This window comes from Ischnura elegans, chromosome 5, assembly GCF_921293095.1.
Source record: "Ischnura elegans chromosome 5, ioIscEleg1.1, whole genome shotgun sequence".
Classification (NCBI taxonomy): Eukaryota; Metazoa; Arthropoda; class Insecta; order Odonata; family Coenagrionidae; genus Ischnura; species Ischnura elegans.
The window spans coordinates 38,337,817-38,361,413 of NC_060250.1; the positions used below are offsets into that span (position 1 = coordinate 38,337,817).

Genomic DNA, 23,597 nt, shown 5'->3' on the forward strand with positions numbered 1-23,597 from the left:
TTTTGAAGTGACCAGTCAAATTCAGGCTTTGCCTAGCAAATAATAGGTACTTTGATGAGCTGGTTGATATTATTGTAAGAAATGACCTCTGTGTATGTCATCCATTTTCAAACAGTACCTACCGCAGCACCAATGTGAAGGAGCCAGGTGAGATTAATCCACCTTCGACCAACTTAAGCACTGCCTTTCGGCTGATCAAAGAAGTGCAAAAGCGTTTCAGGAATCGAGAAGCTGAAGAGAGGGAGAAGGAGGATCTTGTGAAGCAAGATTCACTTGTTCTATCCCAAAACAAGGGTAATCCAAAACTAAAAGATCTGTACATCAGGCCAAACATAGTCTCGAAAAGGATGACTGGTGAGAAAATTTTTTTCATTTTCATGAATTTCCTCCTTATTTGTGTTAGCTTGTGTTTATTATTACATTATTTTTGGTGCATGTTGTAAATTTGAATAATATCATGTGTAAAATTTTAAAAAATCTCTTATTTCGTTTTATTTCTTCATAGGATCATTGGAGGCTCATGTAAATGGTTTCCGTTACACTTCTGTGAGAGGGGACAAGGTGGATATTTTGTACAATAACATTCGCAATGCATTCTTCCAGCCTTGTGATGGTGAAATGATCATCCTATTACATTTTCATCTAAAGGTATAAAAGTCTGAAGTTTTCATTTTAATGTCATCACAATGATGAAGCATCGGTCAAACTTTTATGCCCTTGCGTTTTTCAGTAAATATGAATTCAGTTATCTGAAAACATCAGGGACTTATTCTATGTCTTGCTTTTTTACCAGAATGCCATCATGTTTGGCAAGAAGAAGCACGTTGATGTGCAGTTTTACACGGAGGTGGGTGAAATCACCACTGATTTGGGTAAACATCAGCACATGCACGACAGAGATGACTTGGCAGCTGAGCAAGCTGAACGTGAACTCAGGCACAAGCTCAAGACAGCTTTCAAAAGCTTCTGTGAAAAGGTAGGAAATTTGAACAAATTGGAGACTTCTGATTAAATATTTCCCCCTCAGGGAATCTAATCTTATTCAGTACTATGTGAAGTTAGAAGGTACTTTTTTTTAGCAATTTCAAAGCGTGATTTTGTATTGCTTCGTGTTCAGTTTTGTTCTTCCTAGGGTGTATTGGAATGAGAATATAAATGTCATTATAGGTTGAAGGCATGACCAAGCAAGAAGTAGAATTTGACACTCCTTTCCGAGAGCTGGGATTCCCTGGTGCACCATATAGGTCTACTGTGTTGCTGCAACCTACCAGTGGCTGTCTTGTTACCCTTACTGAATGGGTAAGTCTTGTGTGGGTTTTCTTATGGGGTTCTTTTTCTATATTAAGAGTGTTCCCATGAAATTAATGGAGGATAAATTTTCCATCTTAATGTTACCTCAGCCAAAGTTATCTGATTTGGCCTCTGATACCATTAGATCTACACAGTGGGTCCATGGGGTCTGAGGGGGCCCGAGCCCCCTCAAAATTTCGTTAAGGGTGTGAGGAAAAATGTGTCAGGCTTTTAGATTTTCACCGGCGTGTCCAGATATAGAGATTCGAGTTGTCAGAGTTCTAATGTTGATCATATGGCTCTTCTAAAATGCTTAAAAAACTTAAAACTCACTACTTATAAAATTTCCCAGGGCAAGATCCCCGGTTTGGGCCCCCCCCCCCCCCAATGTTTTTCGTTAGTCGGCGTCCCTGGATCTACAGTGGTGGGGAACATCCACTGATTGGATACAGGAAAGTCAAAGCATGCAGATTTTACCGTGGAGTACTTGTTCTTGTGAGAGAAAAATATTGGAATGGCTTTAGTGAGCAGTGTTTTCTTTTCGGTAAAATGCTGACCGCTGTGTGCCAGGATGATTTACTCTTTCATATGGTATTGTAGTGCTCAGTTGCTCAGTGAGAAATGCCCTATGTCAATGAGTAACTGTGAGCTCTCAGTGTGGCTATGTTCGGCAGGATTTTAGGATAGAAAAAGCACTGGTAGAACGCTGACTGCAATATTTTCTGGGGTTGTAGATTCCAAAAATGCGTAATTTTTCTGAGTAATGGCTTAACCGCAAGACAAAATTTCATCTAATGCAAAACTACGGTGGAAGTAATACAGACTTGCAGGGCTATTCTGTAAAAGATAGCGGCTGCGCTATTATGACGAAGATGTTATTTTTGGCGCAATATTACGCCCCCCTGATTCACTATCTCAAAATAGCGGCCCCCAAGCAGAATTTGGGGTCGCTTTATAGCATCGACAGTAACGCCAGCATTTTGCTGGCGTTATTCTGATTGCAGCCCCTACCAGGGGCAGAATTCTGTACACGTCCAATCATATTTCTCGATTCTTTGCGATAAACAAATGAGACACAACGAAAACGCAATAGAATACTTGGCAGCCCGGGAAGAAGTTTAAAAGAGCTTCAGTAGACTCTCCTTAATACGAACAACGTTATTACGAAGTTCTCGTTATTACGAAGCGAATCGTTGGTCCCGACGAAAAGGCATATGCTAGCTATAGTAAAAGAAACGTTATTGCGAAATTTTCGTTTTTACGGAATTACGAACCTCAGTCCCGGTCCCGGCGGCTATAAAATAAACCTTATTACGAAGTTCCCCATGTAAGCAACGGCATTTAGGTGCATATTCACTACGCTGAGTTATAATAATCGCGCCGCGTTTAAGTTCTTCTCGTGAACCGCGCCCAAGAGCGTCAATTATGGCTCTTTCTTCAGTGTACACGCAACATCATGTAATAAGTTTCATTCCTGTGGAGCCATGGTGACTCACTTGTAACCGCTCGTAAATTGGACGTACAGTAAGTCCTCCTCCCACGCGCATTCGATTTACGAATTTTCAGAGATACGAGCATTCAAATTTCGAATTTGGCGCCTTTCAATTTGGCCGATGCTTCGCGGTTTGGCTTGGCGTAGAGGAACTGTCACTTTGGGCACAATCTGAACAAAGTATCATTGAATCCGGTGTGAATTTAGGAACTGTTCAGCGTTTCGCCTGTTCATCCTTACCGCGAGTAGTGATTTTTTCGGTTCCGGCTGCGTCGCACGCCCAGCTAGATCAGTTCGTAATATCGTGAGCTAGAGCACGATTGTGAATCAGTGTTGCATTTTGTAGGATGACCGTATTTCTCATGATGCAATTTCATACAGTCCAGCCGGCGACAGTAGCCCGATGACGGCACAATAGGAGAGGCGGATAACCCTACGCCAGCACGGTTTACAGTCAATCGCTGTCCAACAAAACCCTCGCCTTGTCTCTCAACGTTGTCAACTGCATAAGGTGCACGGAAATATGGCTGATCATCAAAAAAATCCTTTCTTCGAATCACCAAAACAAGTGATTCTTCCACTGGGTCCTTCACGTGCGGCGTCCCTTCCGCATCCTTTCTTCGCGGAACCCTTTGTAGGCGTTTCCCTTTCTTAGCTGGCAACCTTGCCCCTACCCCGACCTAGACCATTCTGTGTGTCATCGGACAACCCTCAGCGGCCGTGCTGTAGGTTTATCAACTTAGGAACAAGGTCTTGGAACGCAACCAGTGCGTATATCGCACTTACTGTATTCGGGAAGATATCAACCCTCGCTTGCGTCGTGCCGCATTCTTCTGCTGAGAAACTGGAATGAATTTTCCTGTTTAAACAAATTCCTGCGTAATTTAATCGTGTTTATTAAATACTAGAGATGTGCGAATAGTATCCGCGAATACTCGAATACCTCGAATATTAGAAAGTATTCGATATTCGAGGTTTCGAATAGTTATGCGAAAAGTACCGCCTCGAATACCTCGAATACTTTGAATTTCGCGTCATACACTGTCGCACGCACGTCGTTGGTAGTTGACTCGGAAAAATGTAGAGAACAGTAGTCATTTAGTGCTCGCAGCGCCGTTTTACGCAAGTTGACGAATTACATCAAATTCGTGGATTTTAGCGGTGAAAAGAGTTCGACGAGGGGAACCGAAAATGGTCGGGTGAAAAAATCCGAAAATCCCCGATTCCCCCCACCAGGAGAACCTCAGTGCCGTAGGATAGCAACCTTAGGGCATTTCCCACGATCCGCTATCCCCCTCCATTCAGCACTCGCCTCACCCACTCTGACGCTTTCCTCTTCTCCGAAATCAAACAAAAGGTCCCAGCTCGCGCAGGGATCGCATTACAAAGACCCCTGCTTCGAAAAAAATATCGAGTTACGAGAAACATAAAAACGTGTTTCACGCCCTCCCCCTTTTTCTCACCCACTGACCTTTTTCTGGCTACCTGCTTCGAAGTTCCCCATTTCTGGAGGTCAACTGCTGTGTGAGTACCGTGGGATACTTACATTAGCGCATTTCCCAAGATCCGGTATCACTCTCCATTCAGCACTAGCCCACCCCTCTGAGGATTTCCTCTTCTTCGAAATAAAAAAAAGGTCACAGCTCGCGCAGGGATCATATTACGAAGACCTTAGCTTCGAAAAAATACCGGGTTACACGAGAACAATAGAAACGTGTTTCCGGCCCTCCCTTTTCTCCCCCACTGACCTTTTTTTCCTACCAGCTTCGAAGTTCTCCATTTCTGTGGAGGTCAACCGCTGCATGAGTCATCTATTAGCACAAAAGGTGTCTAAGAATGACTTTCGTCAATTGATGTTACACCTTTATTGAATTGAAATATTAGTAATGTGCGCGTAATTTCAAAAAGAATAAGACCAAACACGACGTATTTCTGAGTTTATTTAAGCATTTTACGCAAAGAAATAAATGTCAAAATACGACGGAGACTTAGCATCAAATTAAAATCATTAGAGATTAGTAAATCAAAATTACTCCCCAAAATCTTGTGTTGCCTGCTGCATAGGCAACCGAGTCAAACATTCTAGCATTTATCATTCAGTATTCGAGGTATTCGAAATTCGAGGTATTCGAATATTCGAGCAATGATTTAATATTCGAATTCGATATTCGAATTCGAGAAATCTGCTATTCGACCCATCTCTATTAAATACTTTTTTTTTGATGATTCCTAAAAGAAACGTTGATACGAACTTCGTTATTACGAACCTCCGGTTTTTTCGGTCCCACGAACTTCGTAATAACGAGAGTCTACTGTAATCACTGCTTTGTTGGAATTTTAAGATGTTTAATAACACTGCGGACTCATTGTCTTACTCCAGTTGGTACGATGTAGCTTGTGTTTGGAGATTTTGCTGCTTTTCTTTCGGATATTTTCTAGCCTAAGTAAATAAGCGCCTATATTCACGGGTTCAACAGTCGTCGATGGAAGAATATCACCAATTTTTGTGCTCAATGTATCGGAATTTACAAGTATAATTGTCTTGAAGAGGACTTTGTCCACTACGCACTATTTGTTCACCTATGCCTATAATGATTATACTCTTGTGATTAGTAGTGATGAAATTATGTTTACTGGTATTGTACGTTCATCTTCAGCCACAGCTTGTTTACATCGTTTGCCTCATTGTTCGCCATAAGTCTACGATGTCCACTAGGATAATTATTTAATTATGAAACATTTTTGTCATTTAAAATCACATTTTGGGCCATTTAAAATACATTCGTTGAGGAAAACAGCTGTTTTCTAGATTACGCGGAGGTTATGGAAGGAATCATCGCAAGTGTTGTGATTGTGAACTCGTGTGACGTACTTTACGGTTTCTAATACCATTTCTTAAGCAATGATTATGGAAGTGTTATCATGTTTGCATTTTGATACCATTTCCATGTTACTTCAAACAACTTAGCGTTGATATGACTCGGACTAAATATACTGGTAGTGTAAATTTGTATGCCGCTTGAGGAATGATGTTGAAATGAAGTGTATGCAGTTTTATGATGAATAATTCATTGAATGTTTCCTTGTTTCGAGCAATCATTCTGTTTATTTGCCCCTTTCTTCCATTGGAAATCACGGTGCGTACTTATAAGTATATAATAGTATGCATTGTTAATTGCAGTGGTGCTGTCTGTACCCATGATAGAATGCTCGCAAGGGCATTTATGTAGGTAGGAGAGATATTTTCATGTTAAATCTCATTCTCTGCTGATGAGTTTGATCATAAATACTGTAAGAAATTTTTGTCGTCTGCAATGCGCGGAACTGTTTTCGATCGCCATTTGTATCTTGCTCTCGGAGACATTGGATTTGCAGGTAATATCATAAAATCTAAAATTGGCTTTCGCTGATCACTTGATAACAATGGAATAATTTAAAAAAAGATATTTTAATCATTATTATGTCTAGTAATTACATATTTATAAATAACTTAATGAGTTACTCGACTTGTATTATTTGCCCTACACTAATTTTCATACCGACTAGATTTCACGGGGGCGATATATTACGCCCCCAAAATCGGCGTAATATAATGTGATGCAATTTGCAGAATCAAAATCGATGCCATTTGAAAGAGGGAAATAGTGGCAGCGCTACAATGTACCCCCAAGATACAGAATAGCCCTGTTACTCACCTGTGGCCTGCTAACAGTAAAAATGATTCATGAGCCTCTCTGTATATGCTATGTTATCATGTGCATCATTCGGTATTGCTGTGGGAAAACCTTATGTGAGGGAAATATGAGGATAGCCAAGGGGGAACTCTGAGAAACCGGACCCTCCCTAGAAATATAAAAACACAATCACTTAGCTTCATTAGGGAAACAAAATATAGAAAAATCATGGATTTACAAAATAGTTCATCGTCAAATGAAGTTCTTTTATTATGAAAGGTATTAAAATTAGTTAAAAACCAATGTACTTAGTACCCTGTTTTTCAAAAATTTTCCCCCTGATTTTGGACCCCCTCTCCCGATCGAAATTCCTGGCTACCCTACTGAGGATAGCCTTTCATGCAAGCAATATGTTGTTTTTTGAGGGCTTGAGCATGGCTGCTGCCTGCAAGAGAAAACAGACACAATGACAGGAAGTGGCATGGGGAGGGTTGGAAAGGAAGATGAGTTGAGGGTATGAATGGGGAAGCTGGGGAAGGACTGTCGGGACTTGAAGTACTAAGGCATTAGTAATTCAAATAACTGTAATAGAAATATTTCCCTAACTTATGAAATTATTTGGGGAACTGTCTCATTACTGGATTACCATTAGGCCAGGAATAGACAGTTCACCAGGTTGCTAAATGTGCTCTGTTCAAGATGAATATGTACTAGATTGATGTGAATAAATATGATTTGCTGTTACAGCTCATTGTACAGTGAGAATCCAGCCATTTATAGTGCTTTTGTTATGTTAAATACTTTTGTTGACTACAATCTGTAATTTTCTTTAACTCATTGAAAGAGCCTAATGGTGGTGAATCTTTATAGACCTGAAAAATGTTGTACGTATTCCAGTAACAAGTGGATGTGAAGGTGAAATATCTTTCTACATCATAATAGTTAGTGTTAAAATAAAAGATTAGCATCATTGCTTGATTTTGTTTGGATATATTTTGAAACTAATTTCCATCATTATTCATTTTTCAGCCACCTTTTGTTATCACTTTGGAAGATGTAGAATTGGTCCACTTTGAACGAGTACAGTTCCACTTGAAGAACTTTGATATGATATTTGTTTTCAAAGATTACCAAAGGAAAGTGGCCATGGTTAATGCAATACCCATGAATATGTTGGATCATGTCAAGGAATGGCTTAAGTAAGTGAACTTAACCTAGTGCTCTGCATGATGTCTTGATCAACACTTTTTAATCCTTCGAAGAAGTGAATGGAAATTCAGCATTCTCTTTTGTGATTTTGTTGCCTTTATTTTGAGCATCTCCACAATTTTTTAAATTTCTTTTACATTTCTTTATCTGAAACGCATGAGATATTCTAGAATTTGTATTTTATAAGTATGTAATGAAAGTTTTTGTTAGGTGTCATACAGCCATCCTCAAAATGTTCGGTCATCTTTATAACAATAACAAGGTTTTCTTTCGTGACCTAAAGTTAGGGCTCTAAATAATGTCTGGATTTAGTTACCATAATTTGTACTTTATTATGATTTTTTTTCATTTAAGCTCCTGTGACATCCGTTACACCGAAGGTATTCAGTCTCTAAACTGGACCAAGATCATGAAGACAATCACAGAAGATGCTGAAGGCTTCTTTGAAAATGGAGGCTGGTCCTTCCTTGATCCAGAGAGTGATGATGAGCATGCAGAGGGAGGGGATTCAGATGAAGAGTCAGAGGGCGATGATGCATATGAGGTATGTCCTTATTTTGCTTAAAAAATTGTTTACATATATTCGAGTGAAAGGAAAAGTTAAAATGATTGGCGATGAGCCCGAAGCACTATTATTTATGTATCTCGCATGGCATAATTAAGTGATAAATATCTAAGCTCATGTAATGATCTAATATTTTTTTCATTCAGCCTGAAGATTTGGACACTGAAGAATCAGATAGTGATTCAGACTACTCTGAATATTCTGAAAGTGACGGTAGTGATGGTACGTGACCTCTTGATCTTTCCCAGGACAATTGTTTGGTTTGTTGTTCATTTTTTTTATCAATGTTTTTGTTTCTCTGTAGGTGAAGATGAACTTAATAGTTCTGAAGAGTCAGGTAAAGACTGGTCTGACTTAGAACGAGAAGCTGCGGCTGCCGACAAGGAACGACAGGACTTCCAGGTTGGTGGTAGATTAAAAAAAAATATTTTTATCCCCTGTAGCATAATATTAATAAGCATACCTATTTGGACCAGTTTGATCACATTTCAATGGAAAAGGCATGAGTGTCTGTGGTGCTTACTATAATATTGACTGTTTACATATTATACATTGAGTATTTCTACTTTGAATTTCTGTTGAATGAATGGAAATTGAGTGGGATTATCCCATCTATGAATTTAAGCCATTTATATTTGCTGAAACATAATAAGATAACTATCTTGGGAGAATGATGTCTATGTTTTTTTATGATTTAAAAAAGAATTTAATGTGGCAATAAGAAATGAAATAAGTCCCTTTTTAATCTTAGAAGAAATTCATGGAATTCCTACGTCATGAAATTTCACTATCCCTATGGAGATAGTTCCTCTGTAGCTGGGAGCTGGGCTAAAAATTAATTGATCTGTTGGAAGGGAAACTGAAATGCTAATTTTGTTGACTTAAGGAGGAACCTGCGCTTCAAAATACTGCTTTCATTAGTTAGATAAACTCGATAACAACGAGTTAAAATTGCTCAATTAGTCATTCATAAAAATTAAAAGTAATGCTAAATCAATCAAAATAGCTGTACAATACATGTCATTATGCCGATTTAAAGGCATATTTGTGTCTGAAGGTAAAGGTAAGAGCTTGGATTATTTGAGGAAACGAAATGTGGCCGAAAGTGAATCCATCAATTCCATCGAAGCGATTTCAACGAGTGCATCTGTTGAAGGATACCGAATCATTTACGTGCATTTTTAATTTATTAAGAAATTTTTGCAATATTTCCCTACATAAAGTGTCCATCAATGTTTAAATAATCAATGTTTATGTCTTGATTTATGAAGATTAAAGTCCCTGTCGAATGACTGACACAAAGCTCTTTAATGTTTATTTCTTTGTAGATTTTCCATTCAATAGCCTCATCCATACTATTAATAAGGAGTTGATTAGTGAAAATTAGAAACTAATGTGTCAGTTATAACCCAAATGTTAATCGAATCATTAGTATCAGGATAATTAAATAATACTTGTTCCTAGTGCCGAAGTTTCAGTAAATTTGGAAGGCTGGCATTGCAACTTCTACGGACTCACTTATGTCAGCTGCCATCGATTGTTCAGGAATGCATCCTAATTTTTATCCTCCTGCAATGACTTCATGAATAGGTAAATGTATTTACTGTTGTTTTTTTCAAATTATGCTAATTGGACCTTTGGAAAACGTATCAAAGTAAATTGTTTGGTCAGTGAAAAAGGAAGTACTCCTGTCTATTTTATTTTATACTTTCGAAGAATTACATGGGTGAATATTCGATTAATTAGTACGTTCGCGAAGTTGTATTTACAAATACTACATAGTCGGTGCCCAACAACAATATGCTTGTCTCGTGGTACATTAATTTACCTGTACACCATATTCTAGACATTTAATATCAATTAAACTGATCATTAAATACATAATGCGCTAGATTTTCTACTTTACGCTTAGAACTTATTTTTAAATAAGTATTTTCTACAAGCTGAAAACGATGCATATTTTTCGAAATAAACGTAAAAAAATTTGAAGTAGTATTCAGAAGAACAGATAAACTATCTCAAGTCTCATTATATTCTATCATTTTCGCTTTTGCAGCGATACGCCGACAATTTCAAGGGATGTATTGAATTCCGGTCATGATTATTCGCATGTTTAATAAAATGTAGTTGCATATAGGAATTACTTTAACAACCAGCACTGATAAATTTCATACTTCGGTGTATAGCACGTTTCGAGATGAACTGAATATTCGTTTAATGAATACGTATAAAAATGACTCCGAAAAATCCAATTCACTGGAATTATGCAGCGGTCGACAGGTGCAATATCGCTCTTCATATTTAACCTCCGTATATTTGCAACGTTGCCACTACCTCCGCCGCATAATGGCTGCTCGCTCTGCAGAAAACCGGAAGTATGTTCTTTAAACCTAAATACTGGTGCTAACATATCGGTAACCCCTTCTAAAAAAATAGATATATTAAGCATCGATGTCTATTCTATGCTGTGCTAATTTTTCAACGATATATTTCGGGCCAAATTTGAGATAAAAAATGTTTTACAAGGGAAGGTCATCATTCTCCCATAAAGACAATGTATTTCAAGGTGGAAATCCGTCATTTTCAAATCCATAAATCTTTCTTAAATGGCCGGTGACATAGTAATATTTTTTCACTATTCGATAGAAAAAATAATGAGCAACAACATATGTCAAAATAAGGGGAGGTTTTCGGGCATGTTTGAAATGATGGTTCCTCCTTAATGGAGAAGGAATTCAACTAAACTCTAGCCTCAAACAACTACATAATTGCGTTGGCTGTTCATTGTTGTCAATTTTATATCTTTACCAAGTTTTCCCTTGTATTTTATTTTACTTCTTATCACCACTTTTTTTATTTATTTTTTTTAATGGACACACACACATCAATTTCCTGGGTTTTTCCTTTGCCCTTAATTCGATATTTATTTATCTAAATATCTATCTAGTGAGTAAATGCAATTAGTGGTTGATGCATCTTGCGTAGTTGTTTACATGCCAAAAAACTTTGAAAAAACATGTGGAAACTTTCATTTGTCCCATAAATATTATGTTTACATGTAGAGGGTAGAGTATGAGTGTCATAGTATGAAAACTAATGGTGAAATTTTAATGAATTAATTCATGTCTTCCTTTGTTTTGTTTAGGATGACACCCTGGATAATAGGAAGAAGAAACCTGGCTTTGACAAAAGAAAATCATCAAGCCATGACAAGTGAGTATAGGCATGAATATGTATCTTTGACTACAATAAAATATGTTCCACTTTTAAAATTATTTTGAACTTGAGTTTCTTCATGATTCAATTGAATGTCTTCTTCAATCTTCTAGGCACTCCTCCAGCCACAAGAAGCATAGTTCAAGCCACAAGAGTGATCACAAGCATTCAAGTGATAAGCACAGCAGGTAAGTTATTGAATCATAGGTATGTTAGGATTCATAATATTTATTTTCCAGCCTGCCTGGAGCAGCAAAAGTTTGCTTTGTAGTATTTATGGCTGTTACAACACACTATTACACTAATGTAAGTATACCGGGACCAGTGGCGCCGACTCCATGGGGCCTGAGGGGGCCCAAGCCCCCTCAAATTCGTTTGGGGGGGCGGAGCGCCCTCAATAATTCAAGAAAATAATTAAGTTATATTATGCTTTGTGAAATCACAAAATATATTGTTAATTTTTATTTCCCATGTTTGACGATAGTTACCTTTTAAAATAAATTCAGCAATGTGTTTAAAAAAATAATCATTAGGTAAAGCAGGTTAACTGAATCAAGTGGTGTGAATCATGATAGTTTCGGTGCTGCGACACACTTGGAATTTAACCTCTTCCCGGGGCAAGACCTCCGATATGGGCCCCCCCAATATTTTTTATAAGTCGGCGCCCCTGACCGGGACTAGCCATGGTGATAACTTTTCAGACCCACCCTCAATACACAAATTGTGCAAAATATCCACTGAGAAAAAATCATTTGCCTTGACCAGGATTCAGACCCAGATTTCCGATCGAGCGCTTTAGCCAGTTAAGCTACCGAGGCATCACTCTCCCCTCTAGAAATTTGACGCCTCAGTAGCTTAACTGGCTAAAGCGCTCAACCAGAAATTGGAGTATCCGGCTTCTAATCCCAGTCAAGGCAAATGAATTTTTCTCGGTGGATTTTTCACACACTATTACACTATTAGAATAGAATAGAAATTTTATTCATCTGCTAGGTCTTACATGATGTAGACATAGGCTTTGTCATATTATATCTACTCCTAAAATACAGAGATTCAATGTTCATATTCCGTAGGATTTGAAATGTTCACGTTGGCAAATACAAACATGCAAAATTGCAATTACAATAGTATACAATTTATAAGTAGACTTTGTGAATGATAATATTTGCAAGTTTTTACTAATTTACAATTTTACAACATTTTACAAATTACAATTCCTTTTGGGTATTTAGAAAAAAAGAGAATTCATCAACAGTATAAAAAACTTCACTGAGTAATAAGGTTTTTACTTTCCTTTTAAATTGCCCAAGGGATGTAATATTCCTGATACTCTGGGGTAGAATGTTGTACAATTTTTTTCCATTATGGTACGGACCATCACTGCATAGTTTTGTATTTCTAGTTAAGACATGTAGTTTATCACTAGATCTAGTTTTATAGCTATGGTACTCGTTGTTTTTAACAAAACAATTTATGTTTCTTTTTATAAATACCAGTATGTTAAGGATGTATAAAGAGGATAAAGTCAATATTTTTTGATTTTTAAAGTGAATTCTGCATGATTCTCTGTAAGGTAATCGTAACATGGTTTGCAAAATTTTTTTCTGAATCGTAAAGATCTCAGAGCTGTGGTTACTATTCCCCCAGAAAATAATTCCGTAGGAAATAAGAGACTGAAAATTAGCAAAATACAAGCATTTTAGAATATTTAAAGAGGTACTGGCCCTCAGGTATCTAATTTGGAATACAACACGGGATAACTTTGATTTTAGCCCTTCAATATGTGGACTCCATTTCATGGATTTGTCAACAACTACACCAAGAAAACTTACATTATTTACAAAAGAAAGATCTGAGTTCATTATTTTTACATTTGGTTGAAATGACAATTAAAATTAATACAAACTGACTTCTTAAGGTTAACAGAGAGCATATTCTCTTGTAGCCATTCTTGAAGACTATTAGTCGTTCTGGTTATTTTTTCTTGTAAAGAAAGGTAGTTTTGGGCCTGTATTAATAAACCGGTGTCATCAGCATACAAAATAGTTTTTACATAAGGAAGATATATCATATTAGTTTTTAGATATATCTATATAGAAGTTATATAAATTTAGTCAAACACATGGATGACTTATTCCTATATGTTTGTACTTACGTATACACTTTTTGCTTATAAATGCAATGTGCCACATAGACACTACATATACCCTGGCTTTGGAAACAAATGTAGGTGTGAACCATATAGGCCTATGTGAAACCAAATTTTGCTCTTTGCCATTGATGGGATGAATGCTAGGATCAGTTAGAATGGAGACTTGTCATGAAGCAGACAAAATTCTGTGTGTGCATTACGAGAGCAGTATAAATACTATTTATGGAAGGTGTCTAGAAATCATTTATTTAATTATTGATTGCTTTTTCATTGTTATATCAAGTTATTTGTGTCATCAGTCTTAGTTGTCAAATGTACAAGGTGTATCCTCAAAGTTATGTCAGTGACTTTGTTGTAGAGCTACGGAATATCACATTGTGCATTGTCTGGTTGGAATTGGTAAAGAATAGGCCTTGTAGAAAGTAATCACGATTTTCTGTGAAATTCATTTTCAACACCCTTACAAACCATTACGAACCGTTCATAAATTTTTGTTTGGTTTGTGAGCTTGACATAACTTGCTGTGGATTGGAACCTCAGAACTCAAAAATGTTATCTTGAACTTCATCACACTCATATGAAGGTGATGAATGTATGTTTTTTATCCTTTAAGTCCTTTTATCCTCACACCTGAATGTAGCTGATATTGATAGAACGTTGAGAAAAAAAACATGTAAGCTATTCAATGGTGTTTGAATGGAATATTGAAAAATATTTACTTTGTAAATATGTATAAGGGTGCTGGTGTAGAACCAGAGTCATTTTAGGGAAAGGTACAATTGCTTCATTGTGTGTCAAAGTCTTTCTTCTGTGAAAGTTGTTCCACAAATGTTTTAGGTATTTAAAGACATGTAAGAAAAGAGAGTAACTTCAGCAACTATTATGGCAGCATGCAACCCAAAAATAATATGTTCTAAAAAAGAAAATTTTCGACGTAATAGACAATCTTCATGGCTCCAAAATCTCTCCAATCCTACAAAAATATCCACGCTCTGTTATTTTTAATGGTGATTGCTTTTCCATTGAGACGAATTTGATGATGAAAAAAATATATACCCTTTATTGAGGTATTAGCCCCTAAAAGTTTTTCATAGGTATGAAAATTTGAAGCATACATACTGTATTTCCACGAATCTAAGATGGAGTTATTTTTCCCTCCCAACTCCTGCCGCAAAATAGGTCTTAAAATCAGATGCAAAATCCCTGCTTTCACTGTGGGTTGTTTAATCGATACTATGGATATCTGAGTTGGCTGCCTGAAGCTTTGCTGCATAAATCAACGTTGAGATTAGCATGTACCATTGCAAATGCATTGTTTTGCTTATGTTTTAAAACAAAAAAAAATTTTTGGCCTCAGGAAAAGTTTGGCTGGCACCAATCAGTACACCATGCACTTCCATAAAGTCCTCAAATTCACTTGAGATTCCTTGGTTTTAGATTAGAAAAGCAACCATTTTTTAATTGTCACTGCAGTCTCTCTTGTGGCTAAATCAAATTTTCATTAATATAATTCAATTCAATTTCGTAACTTCAATTCACCATGAGTTAGATGTTGGCCTGTTGTAACTTTTCTTGGGGACGAAAAATTTCAGATGAGTGCAAGTGGTCTTATTCTCGCGGTGTTCTTGAGGCAAGAAACTTGCTTAAACAATAAGATTTTTTATAATGGTTTTCAATTTGTATGAGTTTTACTGTATTTTAATGTCTACTTCTACGTGAGATTCTGCTAAACAAATTTGGACATGTGAAAAAGCTGATATCTTGGAAGGAGTTGAGAATCATAAAGTTAGACAGCAACTGATCCACTAAGTGATCAAAGCGATACATGAAATTTGAGCCTTTTGCACTCATAAATACTCTTGCTTCAGTAGGATGGTGACTTAAGTTTCTGAGTAATAGCAAAAGTAAACTGCAAACTAAGACTTATTAAATTTCTAATGTCATCACCGGGAAATATAACAACAGTTGGTAGGGATTAAGGTTAGGTATAATAAGGAAATGAGGCTTCAAACACAACCATAGGTATTAATTTCACAATTTGGTTGTGATGCAGTAGATCCAAAAGTTTCAATATTACTTAACGAGCAGAAATTCATATTTAACCGAAACCTGTATCAAGTATTGCAAAGCCTGCACTTTGAATTCTGGTGGGTATTCTTTCGCAATCTAGTCTTCGGTTTCCGAAAAGCAATTGCAACATCTTAATTAATCTTCCAGAATGTCAGAACAGCAAATACCTATGTCTACCATGCCGTAATTTATACTTTAATGGTGATGATCAGGTTGTGTAATTAGTCACTCAAGTGCTTGCACTCCATTATAGGCATTCCAGTTCTTATAAATTTTTAAAAGAGGCCGTGATATAGGCGACCCAATTACTTATCTTTTGGAGATAATGGGCAAAATTATATAAGATGATGTACGGTAATGAACTGTAATTATGTTTCAAAATTATGTTGTCCCTAGTGAAGTTCCAGGTCATTTTAGATTCGTGCTAATATGGTAGTTTGAATCTGGGAGGTATGCATTTATGGAAAAGAAAAGGTCGCTTGACTATCATTATTTTATCTTTTGTTTGCCGATTCTTGGACACGGATTCTTGTATATCATATTCGATCAAGTTTTGTTTTTACTGCTTTCTAGCAGCAAGGCCAAAAGTTCCAGGGATTCTAAGGGTGGAAGCAGTAGCAAGAGCTCCTCAAAGCACAGGTTTGCACAGATAGTCCATGTAGCAATTGGTGTTATATCCTCAAATCTGAATGAATTGAAAGCTATTTTTCTGTTGTCAATTTTCTGTTAGTATGTAGTTGTATATCATATTCGATCAAGTTTTGTTTTTACTGCTTTCTATCTCTTTAGTAGGGCTGCTAAATTTATTTTTCTATTTGTTGTAGGTCTTTTGTATAGTTATATACTTTTAAGGCTTTATTCCTCCTATTCGCAGAATTGAATCCTTCGGCCAAATTTGCTCCTAGTCAATAATTTTTAATTTCAGTTCTGCTACATTTCTAAGTTATGTTTATGCATGTATGTAGATAGTTTCTTCTGGGTTTTGTAGTAATGTTTCTGTACTTGTGAAATTTAGCCTGTGGAAACTGTAATAAGTAGCCTTTAAGCATTCCTGAAAGAGCTTAAATATAATAATAATTTATTTACTTCTACATTTTGTTTTTACACCTGAATACAAAAATAACAAGAGAAGGAGCTTTAGGTGGTCTCCAAGGTCATAGGACCAGAATTAAGCCACCATCAAGTAACAAAATGTATGCCAGTAAAAAAATAATAATGCAGTAAATGATACATGAGTGTTTTAAATTAATAGCATCAAAATATATTTTCAATATTTCTTTCGAGAAAAGCCAGTCTTTGGCAAGTCTTAACATTACATTTGAGGATTAATTTTTTTTAATTCTAGCGGGCAGTAAATGAAATAACTTTGGCCCCATGTAAAGAAAACAGCTTGGTTTAGTTACTTTAAAATACATAATATAATATGTATTTGGAAATCAATTGGATATTTGCTTATATGTATTGATGTTTTCAAGACCTAGATGTAATGTGTTGTAGTTTCATAGCATCATGGTTATACTATAACATGTATTCTTGTGTAGACATATCTTAGTGAACAATTAGTAATAAAAGACTAGCCATATTGAGTGTTGCTTTATTCCCAGGTTGTTCCCTCACTTATTTCAATAAATTTTTTGTGGGATTCAATTTTTAATTTTGTGAAGGAATCAAATATGCACGATATTTCACTTGTTAGAATAGTGCTTTGAAGTTATTTTAGTTCATATGATAACTTATCATAGTAATTGTACATTATTTTCCATAAATAGTTATTCTTTAGAATAGCTTTAAAGTGGTTCTGTAAATTATTGTCGGTAGCAGAGATTAGTCTTGTTTTTCTGTGAAATTTGGTATCTATATATTTAAGACTGAATGAGTCTACCTTTCTTGTTGTGGTTCTTAGGAGATCCAAAGTCTGATAGATTTCTGACTATCTAAAAAAATTGATTCTATTTTGTTTTTGGCAATACAGATAAATTTCCCTTTTGCCATTTCATTTTCAGGGATATTTTTAAGTGTTTATTTTTCCTTATGGTTCCCAATGGTTCATGTCACTATCAATAAACATGGACACACAAAAAGAAACACTCATACGGGAAAATAAAATTTGAAGCTTTCGAAGTGGAGACTTCTTCTTCAGCCTGAGCCAATCAATTCGACCAAGAACCAATTCATTCTGGCTCAGGATTTTTGGTTGATGTTGTAGTATGAGTTTTCAGGCTATTCAGCATCTATGAATATCCCCATACATTTTTAATTTCTATGACATTGAGTTTAGTCACCTGTCTCTTATGGATACACATTACAATTTCTTCAGCTATTCAACTTGTTATACTTCCTTACTTAAAATATGTATGTAAATAGGTATGCTGATCTTGTAGCATCAAACATTAAGCACTTACACATTTTTCTTGAGTTTGTCTTAGCTGTCCTTGTGAGTTCTTACTACCTAAGAATTTTGAGTAGGTGTTTTTTACTTAATTTTCATATACATATTCTAGTGATTTTTGTAGAAGTTAGTTCTTCATTGAACCTTTCAGCCTTGCAGTGTAGTGGTGCTATCTTGATCCTTAGCACAGCTATGGACACCATATCAGTTGTCTGGCTCTTATGCTCATTCATCATTATATTTCCATAAAAATGTATCTCATGGGTTGAGTTTTTATTGTCTCTGAAAGCTGTAATTTTTGTATCGCATTGTTTCTTCTGTTTTAATTTGATATTATTTCTGTACTAGTGTAGTCTATGATATTAGGTGGATTAGTTGGCCACTAATTGCCTTATCTTATTTGTTTGTATTATAGTCCTGCGAAGAGTAAGGATAAGGACAGGCACAAGGATAGACATAGTAGTAGTAGTAAGAGCTCATCTAAAGATGACCGCAGAGACAAAGACAAGGATAAGAAGCGCCCACGGGAGAGCAGTAGTGAGAACAGAGACAAGAAGAGGAGCAAGTAAGTAAAATGTCTTCTATGTAATCGATTTACGTATTTGAATTTTGTATGTATTACTTTTGCCTTCAGAGTTTCCTCTTACTTTTATAATATATTTACAAAGATTAGATTTGGTGTCACGGAAAGTCAGCGTAATTCAGCCAAAAAAATTATATAGGGGAACCCAGGGTAGAACGGGGTAAGAGATTTTTTTTTAAGTGCGAAAAAAGGTGCAGCGCAAGCAGCAGTAACTATATCAAGTCCAGCAATAACTTGTAAGCAACACTAATCTGGAATAGTTATAGTTGTTGCCGCTTTTTTCGCACTTAATAATCGCTTTCCCCGTTCTGCTTCAGGGTGTTTTCACCCTCCTCACTAAAGGCTATCTTTTCTTGAAGCATTACATTTTTTATTATTTTCTTTACAAAATCTATTTCACATAATTATGCTTCCAAGGTATCTAAATAATAAGCAGTCCCAAAGTTAGGGACTTTCTACTATATGGCATTTCATCATTATAGATGAGTTTACTTCCTTTAGGAGCTATAAAAATTACCGGTTATTCAATTGTTGATTGCATTAAGGGATTAATGGTAATAATAATGTCGTCTTTATTTCAAGCGAATTTAGGACTATTTAGTCTTTTTTTACAATTTACTTGTTAAACAATCACATACATCCATGCCCTGGATGGTGATAAATCCACCTAGGTGAGATTCGAACCCGCGACCTTAACGTTAGCTGTCGGGGACATTACCCCAGCGTCACTGAGGCTGGCCAGATTAGTGGAAATGAAAAAAGCTCTATCTCATGTAAAGTGAAGTCAGTCATTTCAAGAAAAGGATCCATATGGAAAACATTCAAGTTATCAATTAATGAAGTCATATTTCATTTGCCTGATCACCGGAGACTGTTTCCATGCTGTTTTAAATCCCGCATCAGCTGTCATCTCAGGCATAAATGAGGGACTCCCTTAAATTTGATTTAAGACTCTTTCACTCTTACTGGCTTTACTGTTCAGCTTTTCTTCATGTTCATTTTTATTCCAAAAATATTTTCCTGCTCAGATACTGAGTAGTGCTGGTGAAATGCTGCAGCCTCTTTTTCTGGAGCTGATTTTCTCCATTTTCCGTGAATAATCCTCTGCCTTTTTGTGTCTGCACCTAAGGCCTTATTATGTATTACTTAACTATCTACATATCCATCAAGTTAAGCTACAATTCTCCTAAAAAAATCTATCTGTCAATAATGATGATTTGGACATAAATTGTGTGATATGCACATTTTTGGTAGGGAGTACATATACTGGTGAGATATTTTAAGGAGAGGACAATGATGTTGCATTTCTTCAATAATAATGATAATTTTTAGTTATGTATAGGGACATGCAAAAGGTGGGGTTATTTTATAGCCAAAAGTGGTGTTTTATTTTTACAAAAGCGATGTTATTTTGCCCTGAAATCGGTGTTATTTTTACGGCAAAATAATTGATGTTGATTGAGAGCCATCCTTCCAGTGGCCCACCCATTGCCATAAATTTAGGATATTATTGACCGGGAATAATTTAGGCAATAATATTCATGGAATATTGACTGAATTCACCTATTTTACATATTTTATCCTTTGCGTATCCATATATCCAGCTTAGATAGAAAGAAATTACTTTTAAATGTCTGTAATTTCAAATGAAATATTGCTATTGTGATCAAGTTGTCATCTTTTAGGTTTGTTCTCTTATCTGTTAACACAGTGCTATAGCAGGAAAGAAATCTTTCTGAGTACACGTTTGTAGAAGGGATCCAAATTGCTTAAAGGCACTTAGACGCAAACGATGTCTCAGACATTGGGGCTCCTGGATTGCTTTAATTATATCCACTGAACCCCGGGAATTTTTCTTTTGTAGTAATTTCTGTAATTCTCCCAACCCCAACATCAACTTCTCTGTCTCCATCGATTCCAGGCCATGAATTTTTTGTCTTAAAGTCATGTCTGTAGTCGGAACATCTTGGGGATCAAAAACATATCTTTTCAAATTCCTATTTTTCTGCTTAGGTCCTCTACCATAAGAGAACAAAGTTTGGTTGATGCATTTTCAGCCATCTGCATAGGTATTGACTATACAGCAGCTACTTTAGAGGTTGTCATGTTTTGCAGATGTAATAAGTAGTTTTATAAAAAAAAGTACTCTTGTGAATATTCTCGAGGCTCATTTTTAACTTCCTTAACCCTTTCAAAACGTTGGAGTTATCTCCTTAGCATGAATGCAGGACTGCGCTCCATGAGACTATTCGGTCCCCTCTGAATGGAGCATTTATGTAGGATATCTGTTAAGAAAGGTCTTGCGAATAATTATACACTCTCAACACCAACCTTTTCTAATCCTTCCTAGTGGGGATTTCGCATTATCTTGGGCTACGAGGGTAGGTTGTCTCCCTCCTTTTGTGGTTTATAACCCTACCAGTGGCGTTGGTTCGCTGTCAATTCATGCTTTGTCTATATGAATTAGCTATATGGATGATTGTTGCTTGCACATAAATTGCATGCTTCCAATTGAATTCCTCGTTTTATTCTGAGAATTTAATAATTTTGAATGAAGCTCTACCCTCAGCATCAATGAATTTAATGCATTAACAAAGTCCATGTTGATTTTATACTGAAATCGAGATGTAAGATGATAATTATGGTAGAATTTTGTTGAAATATTGTAACCGCTGCTCAAAAGACAAAGAATTCAATTGTTAGTTTATATTTTTTGAGAATGAAGCATATATTTATTTTGCAAACTAACTGAATAAACAATTGTATGATTGCGGTCCCTTGCCACAAAGAGGGGTAATATAATACGAGGGGTCCAGCTACCTGCTCCCGGATTTCAGCAGTACAACCTGTGTTCCACTGTGTTGGGTCCTGAAACTAAGTCTTTGTGAACCCACGAATGTCATAAAAGGAGGAGAGCAAGGAAACGTATTTTCGGCATTCGTTCGCCTGTGTAGGAAAATCTCAGATGAAAATTTTCGCCTTTCGTCTCCCGGGTCAAGAAACGTCCTGCCACATATTTTCGTCATTAGTAGTGAAAGGGTTAACTCTTTATAGAATGTGAGCATTGGGATTGTTTGAACCCTCCAGTAATTTGAGTAAGTCAACCATCAGATTCCCATGGCATTTTGGCTACTTTGTAGACATGTGAATGCGGTTTAGACATCCTCCTGACGAACAAGTTGTCTTAATTCCTCGAATGCGTTACTTTGTGGAAATCATGAATTTTCTCCAATTCATGGGCAATTTTCACCAACTCAGCCGCGATTTTCATAATTTTTTCCTTCTGCTAATGCTTCTCCCACGAAATCGTTTTTCAAGGCATATATTTGAGCCGCAATTTTCTCATTGTATTGGCCACTCACCGACGCGGCGAATTTCCGCGGGCCGACGTTCACGGCACTGTGCCGGGAACGGCAGCCGGCGATAAGTCGTTTCGGCTGAAAGCTGCCTCAATGTAGCTCTGTGTGTATTTCTCGGCATAGACGGCACACTGCCGCTTTCAGACGGCCGGCTTTGCTCCGGCCGTGGTCAACAGCACGGCACCGTGCTTTCAAATGACCATTGGTCTCAATGGTCAAAAATTCACGTTTTCGCATTTGCGACTTTTGCATATCCCTAGTTATGAATGGTGTCTGTCTTGGTGTTCAATATTGACATTTTTTTGTTTTTCAGGAAATAGATTGATACTCTGTAGCTGACTCTTCTGCAGTGGAAGTAACAACATCTGCCAATGGCTACGGGACCAGGAGCCTGCACCACAAAATGATAGGTTTTATTGGTCAGGGTTAACTTTGTACCCTACGAAAAGCCATATCTAGATTAGTGGATGTCCCTTGCTATGTGTCTCTTTTTAGAATGACTTGGACCTTGCTAAGGTTGTGTGTGTTTTTTTAAGATGTGTACACACTCAGAATGATGATGTGTCTATTTTCGTGTTGATGAAATAGTAGATTAAATCTGTTCGTCGTCGTCCACGCCTCCTGCATTTCCTTTTGTTTTCCATGGAGCATTTAATTTTTTCAATGTATTTTCTCTTGAAATGATCAAGTTGTTGGTGGCTCAAGTTTAATCATGTTAATATTGATAGATTTTCACTTTTTATTGGAAATCAGTTGCCTCTGGCAATATTACAGTATTTTATCTCATCTTTTGTAATGGATCTGAGTATCATAGAAATTGTTTACTCCTATGATTTTCTTTTACATTGAGTCAGAATTCTGTGGAACAAATTTCATTCCAGATGTTACTGATTTAGATTAATATGCTGATAATTATGATCATTACGAACTGTGAAAGTCAAAACCTTCTATTCGAAATACTTGGTCAATAGCCAACAAAGTATACATGGAAATACACTGTAAAAAAACTTTAGTTTTGGAGCATTGCTATTTTACTTCTATTTTAAGAAGCCAACTTAGGGTATGGTACTTTTCAGTCTCATTAATATTTATGTATTTTGATGTCTTTACTTTTCAAGCTACTCAAAATAAAAATAAATAATGCCAATGGTGACTTATTTTTCCTTTAACGGCACTTACATACTACTAATTAAAACAATCTAGCTAGTTTAGCTAGTATTGAAAAATACTGATAATAATAAGAACACTATTATTCCACATGTAATTCTTAATGCGTGACCGAAGTTTCACCTCAGTGTTGCATCATCAGGTACATTTTCACTAGTCACCTGACCTTCAATTACTTTAGAGAGGAAAGAAGTACTCAAGGTGCTGGTGGAATAGGAAGGTATTTTTCTGTTGTGCTTAAGTCATCACTGGAGTGTTGTGTAAGGCTGTTCCATGGGGTTGGGTTCAAGCTTGAGAAGATAAGTAGGAGTCAGGTGTGAAATGGAGAAGGGGTGTGCAGATGGGGTACAGTTTTTCCTTGTGGTACAATTTTTGTACAGATTCAGCTATGGCCAACCTCTTCCCCTTCTTTTAGGTGAAGAATGGAGAGG

At 36.5% G+C, this 23,597-nt stretch overlaps 1 protein-coding gene across 3 annotated transcripts in view; it reads left to right on the forward strand.

The window, feature by feature from the left end:
- Positions 1–23,146, forward strand: part of LOC124158748 (FACT complex subunit spt16) — a 48,882-nt gene extending 25,736 nt beyond the window's left edge. The window contains exons 13-25 of one of the 3 annotated variants that reach the window (XM_046534020.1): positions 116–354; positions 506–648; positions 794–976; positions 1,168–1,299; positions 7,486–7,655; positions 8,020–8,209; positions 8,377–8,452; positions 8,535–8,632; positions 11,376–11,443; positions 11,560–11,634; positions 16,242–16,307; positions 18,473–18,622; positions 22,313–23,146. In XM_046534020.1, the coding sequence (XP_046389976.1) occupies positions 116–354; positions 506–648; positions 794–976; positions 1,168–1,299; positions 7,486–7,655; positions 8,020–8,209; positions 8,377–8,452; positions 8,535–8,632; positions 11,376–11,443; positions 11,560–11,634; positions 16,242–16,307; positions 18,473–18,622; positions 22,313–22,319 (1,597 nt within the window). In that variant the 3' untranslated portion in view covers positions 22,320–23,146. The remainder of the gene's footprint in view (positions 1–115; positions 355–505; positions 649–793; positions 977–1,167; positions 1,300–7,485; positions 7,656–8,019; positions 8,210–8,376; positions 8,453–8,534; positions 8,633–11,375; positions 11,444–11,559; positions 11,635–16,241; positions 16,308–18,472; positions 18,623–22,312) is intronic. The other 2 variants (XM_046534021.1, XM_046534022.1) reach the window with 2 other exon arrangements.
- Positions 23,147–23,597: the final 451 nt, after the last annotated feature.